The 26,682-nt window shown below is 38.5% G+C and overlaps 1 protein-coding gene across 3 annotated transcripts in view; it reads right to left on the bottom strand.

Moving 5' to 3' along the window:
- Cftr (CF transmembrane conductance regulator) overlaps positions 1-26,682 on the bottom strand; it is a 167,727-nt gene that overhangs the window by 5,640 nt on the left and 135,405 nt on the right. For all 3 annotated transcript variants that reach the window (XM_087655874.1, XM_087655875.1, NM_031506.1), the window contains 3 exon segments: positions 22,381-22,632; positions 17,422-17,577; positions 9,763-9,852 (listed from right to left, as the gene is read on the bottom strand). In XM_087655874.1, the coding sequence (XP_087512000.1) occupies positions 9,763-9,852; positions 17,422-17,577; positions 22,381-22,632 (498 nt within the window).

Below are 26,682 nucleotides of genomic sequence, written 5' to 3'. Positions count from 1 at the left end.
CTACTACTATTGTGTACAGCAGCATCAATTTTTATTTCTTTATACAGCTCAACCTTCTCAGGGTTATCCTACTGCTCAGTCTGAATACTCTTTTAAATATCTGTGATTATCCACAGGAGAGCTAGACATCCTGTATTGTTAGAGTTTTGTTTGTTTTCCCTGGTAGACCATGTATCTCTTGAAGGTAAATATGTGCTCTTCAGTTAGGAACACTCTTAGCCTCAACACATTCATTCATTCATTCATTCATTCACTCACTCGTTCATTCCTTTCAGTCATTCATTTAAGATGTACTATGATCCTCCAAATCTGTAGGCAAACAAAATAGAGTCTTTAAGTATCAACACTTAAGGATGAATGAATTAGTGCTAGTTTTAGCTCTGAAATTATATGCTGTACTCTATAAATCTTTAAGACTCTATGACCACCCATCAGATTACAAAGTTAAAAGTACCCAAATATGTTTAGATAAATCAGTACTATATACCAAACTATTCAGTAGTATTTGTGGGATTTTTGTTTTATATGACAGTTTTTTTATAGTGAAAAAAGGTTGATTGTGCTTTGCCTGTAATCACTAGTAGGCAATTTAAAAATGGATACCCTCAGCTCCTTTTGTTTCCATTCTGCATACTTCCCAGGGAAATTTCCCACTTAAAAGGCCACTGTTTCTGCTATTTAAATTGATTCTATAACAGTTCGATTTACTACTAATGTGTAAAGATGATAAATTTAAAAAATAATCTAAGAGACCCCGTGGGAGAGAGACCTCACCGCCTGGTCAGGTGGGCACTCCTGAGGCTGCAGAGCAGAAGAGACCACCAACACTGCCCACCCCTGCCCACATCCCTGGCCCAAGAGGAAACTGTATACAGCCTCTGGGTTCACGTGGGGGAGGGCCCAGGAGCGGCAGGACCCCTGCGCCTGAGACACTGTCGGAACCTGAAAGGACAGACCAGATAAACAGTTCTCTGCACACAAATCCCATGGAAGGGAGAGCTAAACCTACAGAGAGGCAGACACGCCTGGGGAACCAGAAGAGACTGCACTCTGCACACATCTCGGACGCCAGAGGAAAACACCAAACGCCATCTGGAACCCTGGTGCACGGAAGCTCCCGGAAAGGGCAGCGTAGATCTTCCTGGTTGCTGCCGCCACTGAGAGCTCGTAGGCAGCACCCCACGAGCAAACTTGAGCCAAAGGACCACAGGTAAGACCAACTTTTCTGCTGCAAGTGACCTGCCTGGTGAACACCAGACACAGGCCCACAGGAACAGCTGAAGGCCTGTAGAAAACTACATGCCCGAAAGCAGAACACTCTGTCCCCATAACTGGCTGAAAGAAAACAGGAAAACAGGTCTACAGCACTCCTGACACACAGGCTTATGGGACAGTCTAGCCACTGTCAGAAATAGCAGAACAAAGTAACACTAGAGATAATCTGATGGCGAGAGGCAAGCACAGGAACTCAAGCAACAGAAACCAAGACTACATGGCATCATCGGAGCCCAATTCTCCCACCAAAGCAAACACGGAATATCCAAACACACCAGAAAAGCAAGATCTAGTTTCAAAATCATATTTGATCATGATGCTGGAGGACTTCAAGAAAGACGTGAAGAACTTCCTTAGAGAACAAGTAGAAGCCTACAGAGAGGAATCGCAAAAATCCCTGAAAGAATTCCAGGAAATCATAAATAAACAAGTAGAAGCCCATAGAGAGGAGTCACAAAAATCCCTGAAAGAATTCCAGGAAAACACAATCAAACAGTTGAAGGAATTAAAAATGGAAATAGAAGCAATCAAGAAAGAACACATGGAAACAACCCTGGATATAGAAAACCAAAAGAAGAGACAAGGAGCTGTAGATACGAGCTTCACCAACAGAACACAAGAGATGGAAGACAGAATCTCAGGAGCAGAAGATTCCATAGAAATCATTGACTCAACTGTCAAAGATAATGTAAAGTGGAAAAAGCTACTGGTCCAAAACATACAGGAAATCCAGGACTTAATGAGAAGATCAAACCTAAGGATAATAGGTATAGAAGAGAGTGAAGACTCCCAGCTCAAAGGACCAGTAAATATCTTCAACAAAATCATAGAAGAAAACTTCCCTAACCTAAAAAAAGAGATACCCATAGGCATACAAGAAGCCTACAGAACTCCAAATAGATTGGACCAGAAAAGAAACACCTCCCGTCACATAATAGTGAAAACACCAAACGCACAAAATAAAGAATATTGAAAGCAGTAAGGAAAAAAGGTCAAGTAACATATAAAGGCAGACCTATCAGAATCACACCAGACTTTTCACCAGAAATTATGAAATCCAGAAGATCCTGGACAGATGTCATACAGGCCCTAAGAGAACACAAATGCCATCCCAGGTTACTGTATCCTGCAAAACTCTCAATTAACATTGATGGAGAAACCAAGATATTCCATGACAAAACCAAATTTACACAATATCTTTCTACAAATCCAGCACTACAAAGGATAATAAATGGTAAAGCCCAACATAAGGAGGCAAGGTATACCCTAGAAGAAGCAAGAAACTAATCGTCTTGGCAACAAAACAAAGAGAATGAAAGCACACAAACATAACCTCACATCCAAATAAGAATATAACGGGAAGCAATAATCACCATTCCTTAATATCTCTCAACATCAATGGCCTCAACTCCCCAATAAAAAGACATAGATTAACAAACTGGATACGCAACGAGGACCCTGCATTCTGCTGACTACAGGAAACACACCTCAGAGTGAAAGGCTGGAAAACAACTTTCCAAACAAATGGTCAGAAGAAGCAAGCTGGAGTAGCCATTCTAACATCAAATAAAATCAATTTTCAACTAAAATTCATCAAAAAAGATAAGGAAGGACACTTCATATTCATCAAAGGAAAAATCCACCAAGATGAACTCTCAATCCTAAATATTTATGGCCCAAATACAAGGGCACCTACATATTTAAAAGAAACCTTACTAAAGCTCAAAACACACATTGCACCTCACACAATAATAGTAGGAGACTTCAACACCCCACTCTCATCAATGGACAGATCCTGGAAACAGAAATTAAACAGAGACGTAGACAGACTAAGAGAAGTCATGAGCCAAATGGACTTAACAGATATTTATACAACATTCTATCCTAAAGCAAAAGAATATACCTTCTTCTCAGCTCCTCATGGTATTTTCTCCAAAACTGACCATATAATTGGTCAAAAAACGTTCCTCAACAGGTACAGAAAGATAGAAATAATCCCATGCGTGCTATCGGACCACCACGGCCTAAAACTGGTCTTCAATAACAATAAGGGAAGAATACCCACATGTACCTGGAAATTGAACAATGCTCTACTCAATGAAAACCTGGTCAAGGAAGAAATAAAGAAATGAAAGACTTTTTAGAATTTAATGAAAATGAAGGTACAACATACCCAAACTTATGGGACACAATGAAAGCTGTGCTAAGAGGAAAACTCATAGCGCTGAGTGCCGGCAGAAAGAAACAGGAAAGAGCATATGTCAGCAGCTTGACAGCACACCTAAAATCTCCAGAACAAAAAGAAGCAAATACACCCAGGAGGAGTAGAAGGCAGGAAATAATCAAACTCAGAGCTGAAATCAACCAAGTAGAAACAAAAAGGACCATAGAAAGAATCAACAGAACCAAAAGTTGGTTCTTTGAGAAAATCCACAAGATAGATAAACCCTTAGGCAGACTAATGAGAGGACACAGAGAGTGTATCCAAATTAACAAAATCAGAAATGAAAAGGGAGACATAACTACAGATTCAGAGGAAATTCAAAGAATCATCAGATCTTAGTATAATAGCCTATATTCAACAAAACTTGAAAATCTGCAGGAAATGGACAATTTCCTAGACAGATACCAGGTACCAAAGTTAAATCAGGAACAGATAAACCAGTTAAACAACCCCATAACTCCTAAGGAAATAGAAGCAGTCATTAAAGGTCTCCCAACCAAAAAGAGCTCAGGTCCAGATGGGTTTAGTGCAGAATTCTATCAGACCACCAGAGAAGACCTCGTACCAATATTATCCAAACTATTCCACAAAATTGAAACAGATGGAGCACTACCGAATTCCTTCTATGAAGCCACAATTACTCTTATACCTAAACCACACAAAGACCCAACAAAGAAAGAGAACTTCAGACCAATTTCACTTTTGAATATCGACACAAAAATACTCAATAAAATTCTGGCAAACCGAATCCAAGAACACATCAAAACAATCATCCACCATGATCAAGTAGGCTTCATCCCAGGCATGCAGGGATGGTTTAACATACGGAAAACCATCAACGTGATCCATTATATAAACAAACTGAAAGATCAAAACCACATGATCATTTCATTAGATCCTGAGAAATCATTTGACAAAATTCAACACCCCTTCATGATAAAAGTCCTGGAAAGAATAGGAATTAAAGGCCCATACCTAAACTTAGTAAAAGCCATATACAGCAAACCAGTTGCTAACATTAAACTAAATGGAGAGAAACTTGAAGCAATCCCACTAAAATCAGGGACTAGACAAGGCTGCCCACTCTCTCCCTACTTATTCAATATAGTTCTTGAAGTTCTAGCCAGAGCAATCAGACAACAAAAGGAGGTCAAGGGGATACAGATCAGAAAAGAAGAAGTCTAAATATCACTATTTTCAGATGATATGATAGTATATTTAAGTGATCCCAAAAGTTCCACCAGAGAACTACTAAAGCTGATAAACAACTTCAGCAAAGTGGCTGGGTATAAAATTAACTAAAATAAATCAGTAGCCTTCCTCTACACAAAAGAGAAACAAGCCGAGAAAGAAATTAGGGAAATGACACCCTTCATAATAGACCCAAATAATATAAAGTACCTCGGTGTGACTTTAACCAAGCAAGTAAAAGATCTGTAGAATAAGAACTTCAAGACTCTGAAGAAAGAAATTGAAGAAGTCCTCAGAAAATGGAAAGATGTCCCATGCTCATGGATTAGCAGGATTAATATAGTAAAAGTGGCCATTTTACCAAAAGCGATCTACAGATTCAATGCAATCCCCATCAAAATACCAATCCAATTCTTCAAAGAGTTAGATAGAACAATTTGCAAATTCATCTGGAATAACAAAAAACCCAGGATAGCTAAAACTATCCTCAACAATAAAAGGACTTCAGGGGGAATCACTATCCCTGAACTCAAGCAGTTTTACAGAGCAATAGTGATAAAAACTGCATGGTGTTGGTACAGAGTCAGACAGATAGACCAATGGAACAGAATTGAAGACCCAGAAATGAACCCACACACCTATGGGCACTTGATTTTTGACAAAGGAGCCAAAACCATCAAATGGAAAAAAGATAGCATTTTCAGCAAATGGTGCTGGTTCAACTGGAGGTCAACATGCAGAAGAATGCAGATCGATCCATGCTTATCACCCTGTACAAAGCTTAAGTCCAAGTGGATCAAGGACCTCCACATCAAACCACATACACTCAAACTAATAGAAGAAAACTAGGAAAGCATCTGGAACACATGGGCACTGGAAAAAATTTCCTGAACAAAACACCAATGGCTTATGCGCTAAGATCAAGAATCGACAAATGGGATCTCATAAAACTGCAAAGCTTCTGTAAGGCAAAGGACACTGTGATTAGGACAAAACGGCAACCAACAGATTGGGAAAAGATCTTTACCAATCCTACAACAGATAGAGGCCTTATATCCAAAATATACAAAGAACTCAAGAAGTTAGACCGCAGGGAGACAAATAACCCTATTAAAAAATGGGGTTCAGAGCTAAACAAAGAACTCACAGCTGAGGAATGCCGAATGGCTGAGAAACACCTAAAGAAATGTTCAACATCTTTAGTCATAAGGGAAATGCAAATCAAAACAACCCTGAGATTTCACCTCACACCAGTGAGACTGGGTAAGATCAAAAACTCAGGTGACAGCAGATGCTGGTGAGGATGGGGAGAAAGAGGAACACTCCTCCATTGTTGGTGGGATTGCAGACTGGTAAAACCATTCTGGAAATCAGTCTGGAGGATCCTCAGAAAATTGGACATTGAACTGCCTGAGGATCCAGCTATACCTCTCTTGGGCATATACCCAAAAGATGCCCCAACATATAAAAAAGTCACGTGCTCCACTATGTTCATCGCAGCCTTATTTATAATAGCCAGAAGCTGGAAAGAACCCAGATGCCCTTCAACAGAGGAATGGATACAGAAAATGTGGTACATCTACACAATGGAATATTACTCAGCTATCAAAAACAATGACTTTATGAAATTTGTAGGCAAATGGTCAGAACTGGAAAATATCATCCTGAGTGAGGTAACCCAATCACAGAAAAACACACTTGGTATGCACTCATTGATAAGTGGCTATTAGCCCAAATGCTTGAATCACCCTAGATTCCTAGAACAAATGAAACTCAAGACGGATGATCAAAATGTGATTGCTTCACTCCTTCTTTAGAAGGGGAACAAGAATACCCTTGGCAGGGAATAGAGAGGCAAAGATTAAAACAGACACAGAAGTAAGACCCATTCAGAGCCTGCCCCACATGTGGCCCATGCATATACAGCCATCCAATTAGACAAGATGGATGAAGCAAAGAAGTGCAGGCAGACAGGAGCCGGATGTAGATCTCTCCCGAGAGACACAGCCAGAATACAGCAACCACAGAGGCGTATGCCAGCAGCAAACCACTGAATTGAGAATAGGACCCCCGTTGAAGGAATCAGAGAAAGAACTGGAAGAGCTTGAAGGGGCTCAAGACCCCAGATGTACAACAATTCCAAACAACCAGAGCTTCCAGGGACTAAGCCACTACCCAAAGACTATACATGGACTGACCCTGGACTCTGACCTCATAGGTAGCAATGAATATCCTAGTAAGAGCACCAGTGGAAGGGGAAGCCCTGGGTCCTGCTAAGACTGAACCCCCAGTGAACTAGATTGTTGGTGGGAGGGCAGCAATGGGGGGAGGATGGGGAGGGGAACACCCATAAAAAGGGTAGGGGGGAGGGGGATGTTTGCCCGGAAACCGGGAAAGGGAATAACACTCGAAATGTATATAAGAAATACTCAAGTTAAAAAAAAAATAAAAAAAAATGACCTTTAGGGAAAATGACAAAGAATGAATATTTGTTTTCAAGATGCTTTAATAAAACTTGTGTCTAACTTTAAAAAATAATCTAAGAAGCATACACAAACAAGCAAAACAAAAATCCGCACATTCTAAGAGCAAGAGTCAAGGGGCCAAAATCACACAGCTTAGTGGGACTGAAACAGCAGAGGGCCCCAAGTGAGGGCTGCAGTTCTTTTTGGAATTCACCAGCCATCAGAGCAGGGCCGTTCACTTACTGAAGGTGGTAATGCCTATTGTGCATCAAGCCTGAGGATATTTTCACAACACATTTTACATGACACAGGACAAGGAATTCTGTACTTATTAATTCAGTACTTATTAAACGCCACCGATGGATCCAACTACTGCAGGCAAAACAGAGAGCAGGAGATTCCATAGTAGAATTTACAATCCCATAGGAGATATGGATTAGCCAAGAGGTGAATTTTGATACAGTGTAGAAAATTTTGAGGAGCTGAGACATGGTACACACCTAGGAAAGTCTCCATTCCCAAAGCAGGAGGATCAGGATGGTTTCAGAACAAAGTGATGTGTGGAGGAAGGCTTGACTGGTGAGAAGAAGCAGTAGTGGACTACAAGGCTTTCCCAGGTGCAGAGAGCAGCAGGTGAAAAGCAGAAACAACTACCCTCGCCCTTACAATAGACCAGAGAGCAGCACTTTGTGCTTTAAAGACAATTACAATTCACATAGTGGAATCAAAGGACACATTGTGGAGTTGGGGGGGTGGGGTGGGTAGGTGCTCTGCGGCCGAGAGTAGAACAGCAAAGACCAAATCACAAAGGTCCTTTAAGCAGTGTACAACAGGAACCCTGTCCAGCAGTCAAAAGAGGCATGGGGAGGTGTGATAAGCAGGCTAAAGATGCCAGCTTTAGAAAGCTCCCCAGAGTTCCACAGGGCAAGGAGCTGCCCTGACTAGGGCAGGAAGGTTAGACTTTTGTCCCAGTGTCTTAGTAGGCTGACACACCCCAACGTGTTCCTGTTTGCCTATATTGGATCATCAACCATATAGGATTAAAGCCTAGGATTTGTGCCTTTTGACCTCAATCTCCTTTCTGCTACTATAATCTAGGGGTTGGTGCTTGTGTTTCTTTGTGGTCTCTTTAGCAAAATCCTTATCACTCTTAAACCATGGGACATTAAGGTTAGCGCAGGGGCAGCATCTTTATGAACATAAGTTGAAATAGAGGATGAGTGAAAAGGTACATCTAAAGATGGATTGCTAGACAAAATCTAGCCATTCTGGAATTATTATTCTGGAATCTAAAGTCTTCTAAGCTTATCTACTAACATTTTAGATGGTTTTATGATCTCGTTTTCCTGCAAATTTTATGGAGACTTGGCAATACCTGTAAGTTTTATAAAGCCCAATACCTTCCTCCCAAGTTCTCTCCCAGCACATTGTCTTCTTACAGTTCACTCTTAAAAGGACATCAAGGATCTTACAGTGTATCACTAGCAATTTGGTTAATGTTTGCTTTCAAAACCTTGCATTTGCTGGGTAATAAGGAAACCCTGATAATGACAAACGGTTAATCTCAGTGCATTTTATTAGGAGAAGGTTAAGGTTGGTTACTCAAGGGGTTAGCATTTAGCACTCAGAGGCTTCAAAGCTCCTGGCAAGATCTATTCTCAGGGGAGGATGAAGAGTGAAGAGCAAGGGAGCACCAGTGGGCAGAGTGCAGGCGATGGTGGGAGTGCCAACGAGACAAGCTGAAAGCCCAAGGGAGCACCAGTGGGCAGAGTGCAGGCAATGGTGGAGTGCCAACGAGACAAGCCGAAAGCCCAAGGGAGCACCAGTGGGCAGAGTGCAGGCAATGGTGGAGTGCCAACGAGACAAGCCAAAAGCCCAAGGGAGCACCAGTGGGCAGAGTGCAGGCAATGGTGGAGTGCCAACGAGACAAGCCGAAAGCCCAAGGTCTCGCGGAACTGGTGGAGTTGAGACTTGGTGATTTCCAGTTGTAAACTGATACCAGATTGTGTTAAGACTTTGAGAGTTGTGGACATGGAGCAATATATTTACATAAGGAAGTGACATGACTTTGGAAAGGAGTAAAGGAGGGAATTCTAGGTCCACATGTCTTCAGAAACTCACTTTAGCATCATGTCGACCCATGGCAGTGCTATTGAGAGGTAAACTAAAATGTTGGGGAAGTGATTAGGTCCTGGGGTCTGAATACCCCAGGGTTGGAATTAGCATTATAATGAAGAGCCTCCAGAGTGCTCATTAACCACTTATACTGAGTGAGGCACAGCAAGACATACACCACAGAAGTGACAGGAAGCAGGGTCTTCGCAGTCAACAAACAGTGTCTGCTGGCTCCTTACACTTGGACTTCTCAGTCTCCAAAATGGTGTGAGAAACATCTCATCTATGAGCAACCGAGTCTATAGAACTTTAGTAAAGCACCACGTAGAGCAGACTACATGGTAAGAGCGACAGCCCTGAAAGGAGGATGCGTCAAATTCAGAACATGGATGTGCACACACAGATAGATGTGTAAAACTGCCTATCATCTATGGCAACCACACCTATGTGTATGATCTACCTCTTTAAAACCATTTTATTCATCATCTTTACCTGATCTGCAACTTTCCATATTTCTTCATCTCTCCATTTTCCATTGGGATCCAAGTTTTGTCTGAATGTTCCAGAAAAGATAAATACTTTCTGCAATGATAAAGAAAATTAAAAAAATATAAATAACCTATACATCTTTTAGTGTTTTTCTCTTTATTCCAAAATATTTCAGTAAGAAATTAAATAAATATGTATCCATGCATTCATTAGCCAGGTATACTTTTCTATACTTGCTCTATATCACTTTAAAGAAAAATATGGCAGCATTTAAATCTCTTTCTGGATTTTTTTCATTTCAATGCCCTTGGGATAAAGAAATTAAGTCCACTGTCCGTCCATTGGAGAGAATTCTCTTCTTCTAGTGTTCCTTTACACATCTTCTTACTTCTATGAACAGGGAGAAACTGAAAAGACAACTTAGAAAACTCTAAGTGATCATAGATCAACCACTTGTTCAAGGGCATGTGTGCTGGGAAAGAGGGGCAGATGCTCTGGTATGGAAACAGCGCTGCACGACCACTGTCAAGATTCTCCACTTGCAATAACACTTCTACTTAGGTAGCTCAGATGCTTAAGAGCAAACCACTGTCTTAAGAGATCTCAGCTAGTAAGTAATATTTTTAAAGCAATATTTAGTCCTCTTTGTACACACAGAAGACTGGCAAAAAAATTGATGTCAATGTCTAAAATAACTTTGTTTCCTCTTTCCTCTTATTATTTTGGTTGCCTCTTTGTAACTCTGAAAGAATTATATATTTAGTTGAAATTTGCAATAGAAATATTTACTTGGGACAAAAAGAATAATGTCATTATCCTGGAAGACTGAAAGGAATGGACAATATATTTTATGTTCCAATGGACAGTTGCTAATGGGAATGTGGTCTGCAAAGATCCGTTGGTAGTTTCATGCTGGCTGGGAAGGAATGACTGTGAACAGGAACCGGTCTCTTTCACTTCCATGCTCTTTAAAGCAGAAATGCCACCCTATTTCTTTCCTCCCTGTATCTCTATCTTGGTGCAGTCAGGAACTGAGAGTCACTCATGACTCAAATATCTTAAGCCTTACCCTAACTAAAAAGTGAGCCATTGCTAATTTTCATACTATCCTCAAATTATATGTCAAATCAATTTCTTTTTCAATTTTTGTTCCCACCGAACACTCCAAACTATCATTAGCTCTTTTTGTGTCACTGAAAGTTTCCTAAATTGATTTCCTTCTTTATATTCTTGCTTCTCTTACAATACACTCAAATAATTCATGAAAAATGGTAATGACATTCCCGTTCACTAAAGGTACAATATCCTTACGATGGCCCCACGATCTTAGGGCCCCTTTCCATTCCACTCAATTCTAGCCACACATACTTTCTTAGCTTCTTCACATTTTTCTTCTCAGCTAGAAATCTCATCCTCCCTGATCTTCACATGGCAATCTATATCCATCATGTTTTAAATTAAGTTTCATTTCCGGACAGTGTTATTTATCCTCAAACCAAACCAGACCCCCAATTATTTCTTATACTTTCATTCCTTAAATAACACCAAGTTTAGGTTGTGGGAATATTGTACAGTTAGCAAAAATGCTTACTTAATTTGCAAAAGGCCTTGGGTCTCATCCCAGAAGCACATAAACTGAGCACATCAGCTTGTGCCCATAATTCCTACACTTAGGAGATAGAAAAACAGAGTTACTCTGTGTTATATACAAAGCTGGAGCCCAGTCTGTGTAGCTTATCTCAAAGAAAACTTCTAAGAATATTTAGACATCTGTAAGTGTCTGGGTTTTAGTGCTTCTATCTCCTTAAAGGCCATGTCTTTACTTTCTTTTTTAGATGCAAGTCTTGTATAAGTTCGGCAAAAGTTGCCCAAATGAGTGAGTTGATGTGAATAAGTATAAGAACAATCAGAGTAAATGTTATTTTTCCTCCAATTTGAAAGTTAATTCCGATAAGCTATTGTTTTGGCTAATAACGTTCTCTCTCTCCCCTTTCCTTTTCTCTCCTCTCTCCTCTCCCTCCCTTTCTCCTCTCCCCCCTCTCCGTCTGTGTGTGTATGTTTATGTGCGAGAGGGAGAGAGAGAGAGAGAGAGAGAGAGAGAGAGAGAGAGAGAGAGAGAGAGAGAGAGAGAGAGAGACTAAATGTGACCCAAATGCTTGCAGATATCACATTGTATAACACTCACAACCCAATACATATGTGATGATTCCTTATGGTTGCTCCAGAAACTATCTAACTTTTCCTCATACTGATAACATATATTAGTTTACTAAATTTATGATATTTTAACTACTTTCTAAACAGATACACATTCAAAGTTACGAAGGAAAGATGCTGTCTGTCAGGAATCTAAAAGCTTTATGTGTGGTCGATTTATTACAACTCAGAAATCTCGCAGTCTTTTGTTCATAATTTCATGTCTAGCAAAAGGTAATGTACTACCTATTCAATTTTAAAGAAAAATCAACTAAACAAACTGGTTCAGCGAGATTCAATTGTATACTATCAATCAGACATTCCATTCCTTTAATTCAAAGAGAATCTGGCAGTCGCTTACTTTCACAGTGCCAGCAGATGTCTTACTTTTGTTTCCTAAGCTGTTTAATCATTCACAAACCCCTCTGTATAACCGAAAGGTCTTTGGAGGTCAACCTAAACCCTTTCTCTCCAGTTTACAAATTCAACACTGAAGTCCCTGAGAAGTGGAATGATTTGGCCACCATGGCACTCTCAGATCTGCTGTGCACAATAAAAAATGCACCGAAGCTTTCAAATCCTAGGAATCCCCTATTGGCCTTGTAAGAAACTACTCACTAATAAGTCAGTTAGGGTAAGCAAATATTTGATATTTATTTAATGTCATGTATGGTATAAAGAGCAATTCTTGAAACTCTAAGCAGAATAAAGAGATCATCATTGTTCCCCACACGTCCCATCTCCTCCCTGCAGCTGCTGACTCCACTCAAGTCTGTGGAAGTGGCTGAGCCTACACAGACTTCCCACAGCGGACTGTGTAGTGCAGCAAACGGTCATGTGCTTTTAGTACTGGACGTCAGATGAAACAAGAAATTAGTCCAGCTGATGTGGTGATTGCATGTATATAAAGTAAATAAAGAGAAGTGACGGCCCTGCTTACATATGTATGTATGTGCACAGCATGACTAGTTCCTGTCAAATGTGGCCTAAATGCTCATAAATACTGACACTGGTTAAAATCTCTCTGACAATATCTCCAGCAGTTTCTGACACCACATCTATATAATACAAACCCATCCCAGTACACACTGCAAAGATTCTTAGGTTGCATTAGAATGTTTAAAATTAATGAATGTTTTGCTTTAAAGAACATCTTTCAACTAGAAAATTATGAATGACATATTTTTACTGAGAACAATTAACAGTTTATAACAAATACAGATTGATATACTATTAGTGTATATGCCATTGATTTAAACATAAAAGGCTGCATGTAGGACAGCTAAAGTTCAGTTTCCAAGAAATCCACTGAGTGCTTCATAAAAGCTTTTATACTACAAAGTTTCAGTATAAACCTTCCCAAAGATACATAAAAATGTTTTCTCATCAAAGCATATAATCAAAGGTTTCAAATTTTAGGCTCAGAAATAGCTAAATTGTATTGTATTTATTTGAAAATCGGACATGACAGTTATTTTTTGACCTTCCCTTGAATTCTACACTCTGTTCAACTGTCTACCTCAGTAAGTTCTAATTAACCACATCACAGTATGTTCATTTGAGAGTCCATCATGTATGCACCAATGCACCACCAAACCTTCTCTATTCCCTTCCTCAGCCCGGGAGAATCAGCCCCTTCCTACTGGGCCATGCCATGACTTCTAATACCCTCTAAGCAGTGATTTCCTCTCACCCTTCTCCCTTTCCCTTCATACTGACCTATCCTTTTGATTGCTTATAGTTTTCCTGCCTAGAACTCCATGTACCCAATCTTTCTAAACCTATAAACTTTATGATCATGTGTTCATTACAACTTTCTTTGTGAAATTGTGCAAACTTGTTTATTCCTACTTATAAAACACATTCCCAAGTCCAGTACATGACTGCTAGTCATGAGGGAGACATGATTTCCCACCCTCACTGAATTAAAAATAATGACTACCACAATGGGGAAAAACAATCAACCAACCAATGTGGGAAGGAAGAGTTTAAATACTTCTCATTCAATTTCTCCCAAAGTAAAAATAATTGTTATCATTAATATACTCATTTTACAAATAAGGAAACTAAGGGAAATTATAAAACTGTCCTAAGATTATACAGACTAGGGCTCAAATGCTGAAAGAGCCACAAATGTGTGAGACAGTAACATTCAGTGATTCAGCATAGAACAATGTCTGATGAGTTCCTCGCATTCAGGTGTTCTATTACATGTCTTACAGGAAAGGGGAATATTCTGAAGAAAAGGATTTTACTAAGTATTTCTTTTTGTAACTCTGCTTCCATTTTCTGATCATTCCACTCAAATCTTAGGTCACTAAAGAAGATATGCAGATAATCTGAATGAGACATATCAGAACTACAACAGAAGTACACAAGCAAGGGGTTTGGGCAGTCACAGCAGAGCATTCTGTTAAGGCCAGGGAAACCACCCCAAAACACAAACAAACAAACAAAGCCCCTCATTTCATAAAGTCTAAACAGTTACATGTTTTCTCTAGAGAGAAAACAAGAAAAGAAAGGAGACAAAAGAGCAGGAAAGAAGGACACAGATGTGCTGGCAGGAGCGACAGCTAGCTTAGGGTCTGGTCATTTCTCACTGCCTGTATACTCCCTCACTAGCTCACAGCTTGACAGACAGCTATGGTTAATTACTGATTCAGGCACTCGCTTCCTTATTAGCTTTTCTGTTTTTAATTTCTGTCACGTGACAATGAGCATAGTTTTGTGTTTCTCAGAAGTTTACAGGTTGGACTGGAACTTCTCTGGCATATCGATGACAAATAGTACATCTACATTTGATATAACTAAAATGTCTGTGATATTATAATTTTAAGCTCAAGATATAATAATTTTATATGGTGAATTTTAAGCTGGCACCACCAATTTCATTGTTTCTATCTATACATGCTATCTGATATCTTTCAAAACAAAAGATACCTCAACTCCGTCTGTGGTGAGAATGATGGGTGGATGTTGAGTATTTTCAAACCATTAAGAAAAGGAGCCAGTGAGATGGCTGAGTGGATAATGTACACTTGCCACATAATCCTGATGACCTGAATCCAATGTCCAAATTCCATGCTGGAAGGAGAGAACTTGTTCCTGAAAGTTGTGTTCTGACCTCTACGAGTGAGCCATGACATGATGGATACACCCACCGTTCTCTCCTCCTCTCATACACATACCACATGTAATAATAATAAACAGAAATAAAAACTTACCGTCCTTTACTCAGAACAACTTACTGCCTTCCAAATTTGTAACTGAAGCTTTAAAATAATTGTTGTCCATTAATTATATGCTTAACAAGGTCCACAGTTAGTGAATATTTTCATCTTGGTATTCTAATGGTCTAAGTCAACAAGTTGCCATCTCTTAGCATCACTGCCTCCTCTTCTTAACTCAAACTCACAGCCAAGACAGAACACAAGAAAGAGGATCTGCTTTGGAAGGTACAAGACAATCTGGATTCTGAGATTGCTATGTAGTTACTAAACTATCAAAGGAGTTGGGGAAACTTAAGAACTGCCCAAACCAACAGGAGGTTGTGACTGATGTTTTAGGACCCCTGTATAAGAGAGGGCATGCTTTTCAAAGTTCCTGTTTCATATGTCTGAAAACCAGTGGCCAATAAACCTTGAGCATTATACTAATTCAGCGTGAGAGTGACCTTCTGAAGTACATCCTTGTTAAAGGAGACAGAGGAGAAAAGAGGAAAACGCAGACCAAACTAGTTTTCCTTAGATATTCACTTTTCTCCTTGGTAATTTTCTGAAGATCAAACTCCAGGAAAGGAAAAGCATGCTGTAATTCTCACTTTTCAAGAAGAAGTAGAAAAAGCAAAGTAACCCTTAGTTTAGACATCAAGCATATAAGGACTTTCTTTTCTTTCTTTCTTAGGTTTCACATGATATTCAAAAATTGTCATTGAGGCATGTTAACCATGCTGACGATGTTCTTGAGACACTGAGAAAAGCAGCTATATGCGGATTGTCAGCATTTCTGAAGGACCTGCTGAACACACTTTTTTCATTTTTTAAAAATGTAAGCCTTGAATCCATAAAAGAGCAGAAATGAAGAGGCAAGTTTGAAGAGTCATTTGAGCAGAAAGGCAGGACAGATTTCCCCACTGCATTGTCCTCTGCATCTGGCATAGGTAAGTTCCTAAGCAGAACTATCAAGAAGGATGGAGCCCTTCTATTGTGTAGCAGCTACAATGAAGAGCAAAAGGAACAAACTTTTAGAGCTTGACTTTTCTAGTGGGCTGATGTGTGAGAACAAGAGCAACAAAGGAAAAGCCTTCGCTGCTTTAGTTAAAAACTGGGAGCACAGGACTTAAGGAAGTCCAATAGCAGCTTCTCAGACAACCGCATTCTCTTCTACTGACCTCAGCATTTTTACTAGCCTAATGCTATCACCTCAGGAAACTTGTATCCCTCGTGTTTATGTTTAGACCACCTGACAACCCCTTTTGTGTTTTTGAGGAACACATAGTGTTTCCACTACTTCAGCCCCGATGAAGCATCTAGAAAAAGAGCACACTATAGAAACAAATTGAAAGCACTAGTTTGGTAGTTACAATGTCTATTGTCTCACCATTTGAAAGGAGCAAATGTAATGGGAAGATCATTTATCAAGAAATACAAGCATTTCCTTGGTCTAGCTTTGTAGTTGGTCTACCTGGTAATACTCCTGGAATGTCAATTTGTGTTAAAAATACAGAAGTGCTTCAAAGAGCCATCTTAGTGGATTGGACTCAGTGCTTAGTAGAACAAGAGGAGGAAAAGTCTCAGAGAAAAGGGCAAACACCAGCAGAAATAATGCAATCCTCTGGCTTCTGTCTCAGTAACAGCATCTCTTGGTTCACATTTGGCTCATGTTGACCGCAGCTGTTGCTGTTTTCCTTCTACACAGGAAGACAGCAGTGTAGTAACACACACAGAATAGCACTAAGTGGCAATGTGAGAGAGTCTCTACTGCCTGAATCAAAAACTGACCTTTACAAGAATCTAGATTTATCTGACATGGTTCTTCCTATTTAAACTCCAAAGGAAAAAAATCACCGTGCTTCAATTTCCAAGTCCACCATGTCTTGCTTCCAAGAGCCTGTGATGTCAGAAGCATCTTCCATGTCTTGCGAAGCATTTATCCATAGACTGCTCTCACTCACTTAGAGATCAAGTACTGAAGCAGGACTACAAAGCCAGTCACAAGGAACAACCCAGCCTGCTGCTATGGATTGTGTGTAGGAAAAACACCATCAAAACACTTCAAGAGATATATATCACACAGAATTCCAAACACTGGGAGACACTTTCATTCTACATGCTACATTTTTTCTTGCACAGGAGATAAGATGATAGGGCCCACCAGATATACTTTACAGAGTGATATGAATTTCTTAAGTATGACAAATAATGATAAGAATGTTCATTTTTATTGCTTTTTACATTTTGTGCTCACCTGTGTTATCACTCCAAAAGCTTTTCTCCATTCTTGTAAGGTCATTGAGTTCCAGGAGACACCATCGATCTGTATTTCGCCTTTAATGTTCAACATTCGTAAAAAGGCTGACAGCAAAGTACTTTTTCCTGAGCCAGTTCTTCCTAAGAGCCCCACCTAGGAGGAAAAGGTGATGGAATTACTCTCCCGCACTGAAGACAGTGTCCTACATAGTCACTCATAGTTCTGCTCTTCAACTGAAAGCAGTTTCTCTTGCCATCTAGCACTTAAGCCTTTTTACACACTCCTAATTCACATCATCATCAGGAACTGAAATCGGAAACTGGCCATACCAGATTGTATTCATGTGGGCTTCACTGACCACTGGCTTTTACTAATGAGAAAAATGGAGAAAGTGTCCATTTTAAGTCAAGGAAAAGTAAAAATAGTGTATCTTGATGCCTATCAGCTCTATGGATGGGCTCAAACTAGAAGCAGGGAACTGCTGCCTGATGTACTTTTAAATATGGATACCAACTTGAAAGCTTACTCAAAATAGGCCTAACATTAGTTACTGTCCCTCGACTAAGTTTATTTCCTCATTGGTGGAGCAACAGTTGTCCAGCATGTACAAGGTCAAGGGATTGGGCCCCAGCAGTGAAGAGGGATGGATTCTCCCTTAAGAAATTGAGCAGTGTCAAGTTCAGGCCTGATGATATAATAAGGTCATGTTCCCCCACAGAGTGTGGGTTGAGTGGAGAGTCCAGATCACTCAGCTTCTCAGCAATGTTCGAGTCATATGCTAATATTTGACTCTTCTGGCAAGAAGCAAAAAAGGATATTAAAGTAAGTTTTCTCACTACCCAAAGAGCACAGCATCAGATTTAGGCTACTTCACATTACAGGAGATCAGTAGTCCAGGTATCCCTCAAAGTCCACATTCTTTGTTCTGATATAAGCTCAATTCCTTGCAATAACTAACTGATCACAGAATAAACTGCTGTGTATAATGCAAAACTTAAATTTGTTTCATTCTGTTACCATTGCCCCTTAATTTCCTATTATTTGACCTCTTTACGGAGAAAATGGTCTTTTGGAAAAGTGTTCTTTACATATATGTGGTTGGTGAAAAACTGTCTGTTTTCAATACACTGTAAATCAATACTTTAAATAGATATAAAATGAATTTCTAAATGTTTACAGATTCTATACTTATTTTGTTGATAGGCTAGCAATAAATCAAACTCCAATCAGGTAAATCACCTGGCTAATGTAGGCCTTGGTAATGAGCTGGTAAAGGACAGTGACAAGAGCAGTTGCCTTCCTAACCATCAAAAGAGCTCTACAAGGTAATTTTTTAAAATCATTGTTCTTGGGAAAATATGATCAAGCAAATGTTATGCAGAAAAATTTTGTAATGACTTATTTTTTTCTTTCTTGTATTCACGTAAAGAATAGAAATTCAGCAAAGTTTGCATAGTTTACCCATTTTGTTTTTGTTTCAGTTTCCCCATCTGGGATAATGGTATGCTTACATAATCAATACTTGGATTGGCTGATAGATTGGAGAGTGGAAGGATGAGAAAATGCATGGCTGGAAGAATGGAGGAATAAGTGGAACCATGTGCACATGGCTTACAAAAGGTGCTCAACAAATGGTCACTGAGGTTGACTGAAAGACAGTCAGATAGATGAGTAAATGAATGAACATATATATTATTGTACCTTACGAATAAATAATACAATGATTTTGTTCAATGACTAGATCAAATCTTAATCTTAAAACCTGGAGGAGTTCTATACTGCATGCTTCTATCTCTGCACTAGCCCATATCAGACACAAACATATTCACATATGTAATTTTTCCAATACGCAGTGTTAAATAAGTTAAATAAGAAATCAGAATAGGTCAGTGCAGGTGATGTACAGGAGGAAAAAAGAAAATGAAAGTGGACAGATAGAAGAGAGCTAAGTTCATCTACAGGATAGCTGGTAGAAGGTGGCTGGATGTACTAATCCAAAGTAGGGATAAATGAGCTCACTGCATTTGCTCCAGAAGGAAACACATTTTCAGAGAACAAAGTTCGTATGCTGGCATAATAGTGGACTGAGAGACAGTCAATAAATACTTTCTTTAGCTTTAAAGCCTTCGGCTATTGCTCTGGTTTCCTCACATCAAAGTGCTGGCGTGTATTCTATCTGACCAGTTTTTCAACAGCAAGGAACCTGGTTGATTTGTACACTAACAAGGTTGTCTTCTTGAGTAATTGTCACATAATAATTATCTTCTTATTTGTAAGAATACTTCCTGCAAACAAGCTCTTCAGACGTGTACTAAGTATGAGTCAATGTTTTTTAGTAATTTCAACGCACCTCAACTCTGCAAAATTTGGATCAACATAAATCAAACTAAAATCTTCAGAGCTAATTAGTAACAAAATTGGTACGAGCAGGAATTCCATTGTGTCAAGAGCAGAGCTGTGGTGCGGTTCATTTAAAGCACCATACCTGCTCTTTAATGGTAGAGGGAAATGCACTGTAATTATCTCATTTCCTTGTGGTCTCAAGAAATCAAGACAGACAATCAAAGGAAATAAGATTCATGGGTGATTATAACTGAAACTCTTATATGTTCACACATCTGTTTATTATTAATAAGACACATGGACTGCTCAAATTCTTAAATGGTTCATTAGATTCACACCAGATTTTATAAAGGTAGAATAGGGTGTACTTTCAAAAAATCAAACACCTATTAAGATATGTTCATCTGATGAGAACATTGGTATTCTTTTTGTTTTTTGTTGTTATTATTTGTTTTTGTTTTAGTTTTTTTTAAGACAGGGTTTTTCTGTGTAGCCTTGGTGTTTTTGGAATCCACTCTGTGAACCAGGCTGGCCTTGAATTCACAGAAATTTACCTACCTAGGTCCCAAGTACTGGAATTAAAGGTATGTGCCACCACTAACTGGCAAGTCACTCCATCTTAAATAAGAAGTTGAGCAACAAATTTTCTGTCAGAAAGGTAAAGCCACAGAGCAAATGACTGTGCCCCTAGAGCTGGAGAGAAAGACGAGCATATCCAAAACGTCAAAACTCACCAGGCAGAATTCACCAAGCAGAAACCTTGAGGGAGCAAGTACAAGCACTGCACTGAAAAGATGACCCAGACTCACTGTGGACCACGGAGAGGGAAACAATTCCTGGCACACTCCGGTGACCTCACAGGGAGACTGAAGGAAGTTCCTCTAGCATTCAAGTAACCCACAAGAGACTGGTCATTCTGAGATAGGCCAGAGTACTGGCTTCCATTAAGACCTGTCTTGAGTGAGACTATTTTATCATTTGTAACTTAGAGATTTGGATGTTTGAGGAGCTATCTATGTTTAAATTAATATATATTACACAGTATATGTATTTTCACCAAGTCACACAATAACCCATAGTCATAAAACTATTTAGCTTTTCTGTATTAGTTAAAAATAAATTAAAATTTCATTTTAAAAAAGAGTTTAGATGTGTGTAAGGAAAGAAGCCCTGACCTTGAGGATATGCTACTCAAAGCAGCCAATACCAACATCCTCTGCACAACAACACCCCCCCACCCCACACAGTAAATCCAAGAATCATGGCACAACTAGGAAAGATTTCACTTGCATATAATGTAAGTACCAGAAAGATAAAGCAGAGAGAAATGAAGAAAGAAGAAAGAAAAAGAGGTAAGGATGCTGAGAAGCGAGGATGGAGGGAATATTTGAAACAACAGTTACTAAGAATGTTCCCTCAAAAATTAGTGTCATATACTCAATTCATACAGAGAAAAATAAGCAGAATGCTGCTCAAAGCCAAACATCCATACCACAGCACATCTTGAAACATGAAACTACTAGCATTGTGAACCTTGTAAACTAAGCTATCTTTCAAAACTTAAGGCAAAGTAAGAAATTATCAAACTAACACAGAGGCAATGTGCTGTCAATGGGCTTATCTTGAAAGATATGTTAAGAGAATTTACTCAGAGAAAAGACATAACTCAGATCTACAAGAAGTTACAATCTTGGAGCTAAATGAATAAAGAAAGCATTTTAGAAAGTAAAATGCGTTTCTTACTCTCAATGGGTCCAACAGGAAAGCTTACATAAATCATTTAATAACATCTATTTGCACCTATGATCTTTGAATACACAAAATGATCCACAGACAGAATACAAGACACAGGAGGGAGAAATTGGGACTACAGGGTGCTGATGCTATTTATATGAAAACATTATTCTTTTAAAATGGACCTGGATTCATTGTAAATATATATTATGAATTCTAGAGAAACTCATAAAAATTACAAAAGTAGAATTACTATGTTAGGAAATTAGAACATTTGGAATCATAAATATTAAAAAACAGCAACAGAAAGAAAAGGATTCTAGGTAAAAATAGGGGTAAAGGGTAAAGAGTAAGAAACAAAAAGCAGAACGAGCTAGAATGACTACACTATGCCTACTATTCTAGAAACTCATGCTCTAAATGCACCACTTGAGAGATATGGCTTGGCAAAGTGTCCAAAAGAACTAAGATATAACTACCCATTGCATATGAGAAAACCACTCAAGTTTAAAGTTTCATATAAATTAATTAAGGAATGGCCCAATTTACACTGTGTCAATCAACCAATTTAGTGTTGCTGTTTACAGTGATGGCTGTATTTTTTGGTGCCTGTTGTGTATTTAAAGGCATCTGCAGTTGGAAAATTTATAATTCATTACATATTTGCAAGTATAGTCATATTCAAATACAATCACATTTACAATAACCTGTTGAGACTCTGTAATTCAAATTTCATATGAAAGGTAATAACTACACAGTCACACCTTCAACTATGTATAAAGAATATTGATTATATAATTATGTTACAAAGGGTTTTTACTAACACATTGCTGTGGTTGTTGGGACTCACTAACAAATCAAGAAATGCTGAAATCTCACCCTCTGGCCAGGACTTATTGAAAAAGAAATGTTCTCTAATATGGCATTCCCATCATCCACATATTTCACAGTAAGGTCTTTGACAACCATTTCACCTCCAGAGGGCCAGGTATCACATTTCTTCACATGTTCATTCTTAATGACTAAAGCATTAGGTGAGTCTTCACTATGTAGTTCTTTCATTATCTTGGTACATATACTTTCTTCTGTTTGTATATCAATAAACTTAAAGACTCTGCTCACAGATCGCATCTGAAATGAAAATAACAGTATGTTTGTTTGAGAACTCTAGACAGTGCCATAATTAGTTTGAGGTTGCCTAAAAAAATAACCTTGAAATTATGATGCAAGCTATCTGTCACTAAGTTATTTGTCAGGGTTTTCAGTGAAGTAACAGGAAATAATTAGATATAATTAAATGCTTAACTAGTGAATCAACTAAGACACATATAATTGGGTTTTGTAGAGACCTGTTTATTTTTGTGATTACTTAAATCTCAGTTACACAGTCCACACACAAATAACCAAAGTATTATCAAGGGCATAAATGGTATCAAAAAGAAATATTTCCCTACTATGACAGTACTACATAATTCTGTACACTCTATGTTGTTAAGAAAATATAGCACTACAGATAGTATTGCCTCTCCAATTTCTTTAACAACTATCTATAATTCTGTCTGTCAACTCCGTTATTTGTAGACATCTGATGCTTAGTCAATTTTTTTTCTTTTTCTTTTTTGTTATTTCTTCAAGACAGGGTTTTTCTGTTTAGCCCTGGCTTTTCTGGAACTCACTCTGTAGACCAGGCTGGCTTAGAATATATAGAGATCCATCTGCCTCTACCTTCCGAGTGCTGGAACTGAAGGTATGTGCCACCATTTCCAGTAACTTAGTTTTTAATGAGTACCTAATGTTTAAGTTATTGTACAGATAGAAAGTGAAAAATTTACACTTAATAAAAATTACTTAAAAATAAATTTCCATCATTGGCAGAATGTGACCGTATATAAAGGTTATATTTTAAATTACATATGAATCTTTGGTTGTAGAGCAGCTGGTTTCTTTTTCCATCATCTTAGAGCAGAGATATGGTTGGGTCTGGTGGCCATGTGACAAAACAGGCAGGTTAACATGTACTATATATATCTATACATGTATCTATAGCAATAGAGCTTTGGATACTCCCTAGTAGAAGGGACAGTTCTGGACCCTTCTCTGGAACTCCAACCATCAGTTCCCTCCTGTTTCCCTTCCCTTTCAGCTGGAAGTGATCTTGGGGGACCCTAGTGTATGTAGTAAGAAAGGAAGTGGGATTTTAACCAAGAGTAGGACACTGGGGCAACAAGGTCATCAACAACTATGGAGTTGAACTTTGAAGTGTGAAAGTGTTTTAGGTTCACTCATAGTCTGCAAGTGATCCATCATCCATGCTTACTGTAAGCCTAGTGAACTTACTGTTCACCAAGTCAGACTTGGATGAAATTCTTACTTTTGCCTTTCTTCAGTGTCTGGTTGGGAGTGAAGATTTGTTCACCATTCCTCGGGAAAAGTTAATGCAACAATCTAACTTATAAAACTTTCAATATAACACTTAATAAAATACATATTTAATGCACACAGAAATACAGGAACTTGTCAAATTACAACAAAAAATACTGATCTAATTTTATTTTAATACTCTAATTTTTACTTGTGATACTTTTAAAACATGAGGACAACAGATATGATTTATTCAAACAATTAATAAATGAAGACATGAAGGAGTAAATATAAATAAATAAATAAACAAATAAATATGTAGGGTTTGATTATTTTTGAAAGAAAATATACATTTCTCTGACTTAAGTACTATAACCTAACTCCATCAGTGATAGTCACCATTAAAGACAAATCCAGAATATTTAACATTTTATGTGCTAGATAGAACACACTTACTGAGTATTAAAATTGAAAGTTTGTAATTTGTTTCTTACAATCTCAATGCTTAAAAGGAACCTCAAGGCTAACTATTCTCAGCATGGTGAAAATATCCCTGACCAACACACTATTTCTTAACAGTGAACACTCGTTATAACATATGAGCAAAACGTAGTTCAATTCAATATCTGATGACATCTTCTGACAGTCAGATAAATTAGCAAGAGCAGGCACTTTATAACTACTGAAATGCCATTATGGAATAGGCTAGTCCCTAACCAGAGGGCTGTCAGCATGTTGATCGCCTCTAAAAGGAGAAGTCACACCAGAAACACAACATTTTTCAAGTCTCAAATACAGTCTTTTTAAAGTCCAGACATAATGATAGTTTGGCATTTTGTAGTCATATGAACAATGACTTTTAAGCTTCAAAGGCCAAGGCCCAAAGAAACATACTGTAGGTATTCATGGTTTCCAAGAAAGTGATCATTTGAGCTCAGGTATTACCTTGAACAAGAAAGCATGACTTCAATGTTCATAAAAATGAAAATCCACAGTCTGAAACACTGAAGACATAGCAGCTTTGGAAAAAAAATCTTGTTATAGATAAACTTAGGATAGCTGAGAAATAGTCAGCCTCTTCAACCCACAATCTAAAGCAAAAAGAGGTTGCCCAAGAATAAAGGCAACTTGTAAGAAGGTGTCCTGCCTTGTAACCAAACTCCAGTATCTTAAGAAGCATTGAAGAAACCAAGAAATTGTGCAAAAGAGAGAAGAGAGAGCAAGACAAAGTCCTAGATAATTCTTCTAGACAAGATAGGAACATTGGTGAGTCATGGACAGAACTTAACTCCACTACAAACCTAGCAGGATCTTCGAATCAGCCAGAATTCTTCCCTCCACTCAACAAAAGTAAAAACAGTAAATAGCGAACTACAGCAAAGTTGAAGTCATATTCATTGTATGCTAGATTTGCCTGTCAAAGAAAGGTTCATGTCCTCTTTAAAAACAGATCTCAGGTTTGTGGAGAGCTCAAGCAATTTGGTAGATCCTTCTTAAGAAAAATAATTCAAATTATACATACCAAATTAACTATAAAGTTGTTATTGTCAAGTGGAAACAGGATTTGCAGGTAGCGAATTGCTAAATGAAGAAGGCTAGAGGCAGTCCCTGCCATACTGATCATGCTAATGACTGTCTCAGTACCTGAACGATGATCCAACAAATACCTCTGTTGAACCTACCCTGTCCCTAAACCTAATAGTTATGGGTTGTAAGTGTCATTCCAAGATAAAGGCTTGGTCCCCTGATGATGGAGCTTTTGGGACATAGTAGAAACATTGGGAGGTATGGAATAACCAGAGGAAGTTGGTCCTGAGGGTTTGTCCTCGAGGGATACCCCCGTCCTAATCCCCTCCCCCCACTTCCTGACTGCTGTGGAGTAAGCTACCTTCTCTGCCACATATTCCTGTTGCCATGATGTTCTGCCTCAGCATAGGTCTGGAGTCAAGGCAGGTAACATGTTCTGATACTTCTGAGACTGTAAGCCAAAAAGAAACATTTCATTTCTTTATGCAGTTTGTATCAGTTATTTTGTCACAGTAACAGAAATCTGACTGACCCAAGGGCCTCTGGAAGGTCTATCCAAGTAAGAAGACCTGAATATTATGTCTCCTGGTTTGATGATGAACCTATTCTACCCACTATAGTACAGTATTTCTTGTACTCAAAGAATGGAATATTCAGAACATCTAGTGCTTAACCATATGAAGTCATTTAAACCTTTGTTACTAAGAAAGCCATTTTTTTTTCTCTATGCAGATATAATGGCAATACTGTGAGGATGATGAGGTATGTCTTCAAGACTGGGAAATTATATCTCATCTTCTTAATCTACAAATGTATATAGCTAATTGGATTAGGCAGAAGTTACAACATATCACAGTAGTTTTATATAGCCAGGGGCTTTTTTGCCCATACCCTAGTACCTGAATAAAACCTCAGAGGTTTAATAGTATTAATAAATGCCTAGGCCATAAGCTAGGCTGTTTCCCCAAGTAACTCTGAACTCATCATCCCACTTATTCTAATCTGAGTTCAGCTATGTGGTTGGATCCTTCTGCTCAGTTTCTTATATTCATATCCCTGTCCAAAAATCTCTTCTCCTGCTTGGCTCTTTCCCAACCGGAAGTTCTGCCATCTACCCTGGCCTCAGTTTACTGGCTATAATGGTTTTATTGACAGGTAATTGTCTACCCAGTACAGAAGAGAGTATACCTGCAGTTTAGGTCTCATTTGTTTTCACAAAACTTGTAAAACTCACTTAATCCTTGTTTAAAGGATTGTCTGTTATGTATTTCCATGTGATGTATAAGAACCATG

This window comes from Rattus norvegicus, chromosome 4 (genome assembly GCF_021556685.1).
Source record: "Rattus norvegicus strain SHRSP/BbbUtx chromosome 4, alternate assembly SHRSP_T2T, whole genome shotgun sequence".
NCBI classification, from domain to species: domain Eukaryota; kingdom Metazoa; phylum Chordata; class Mammalia; order Rodentia; family Muridae; genus Rattus; species Rattus norvegicus.
This window is presented reverse-complemented; position numbering and strand designations above follow the sequence as displayed.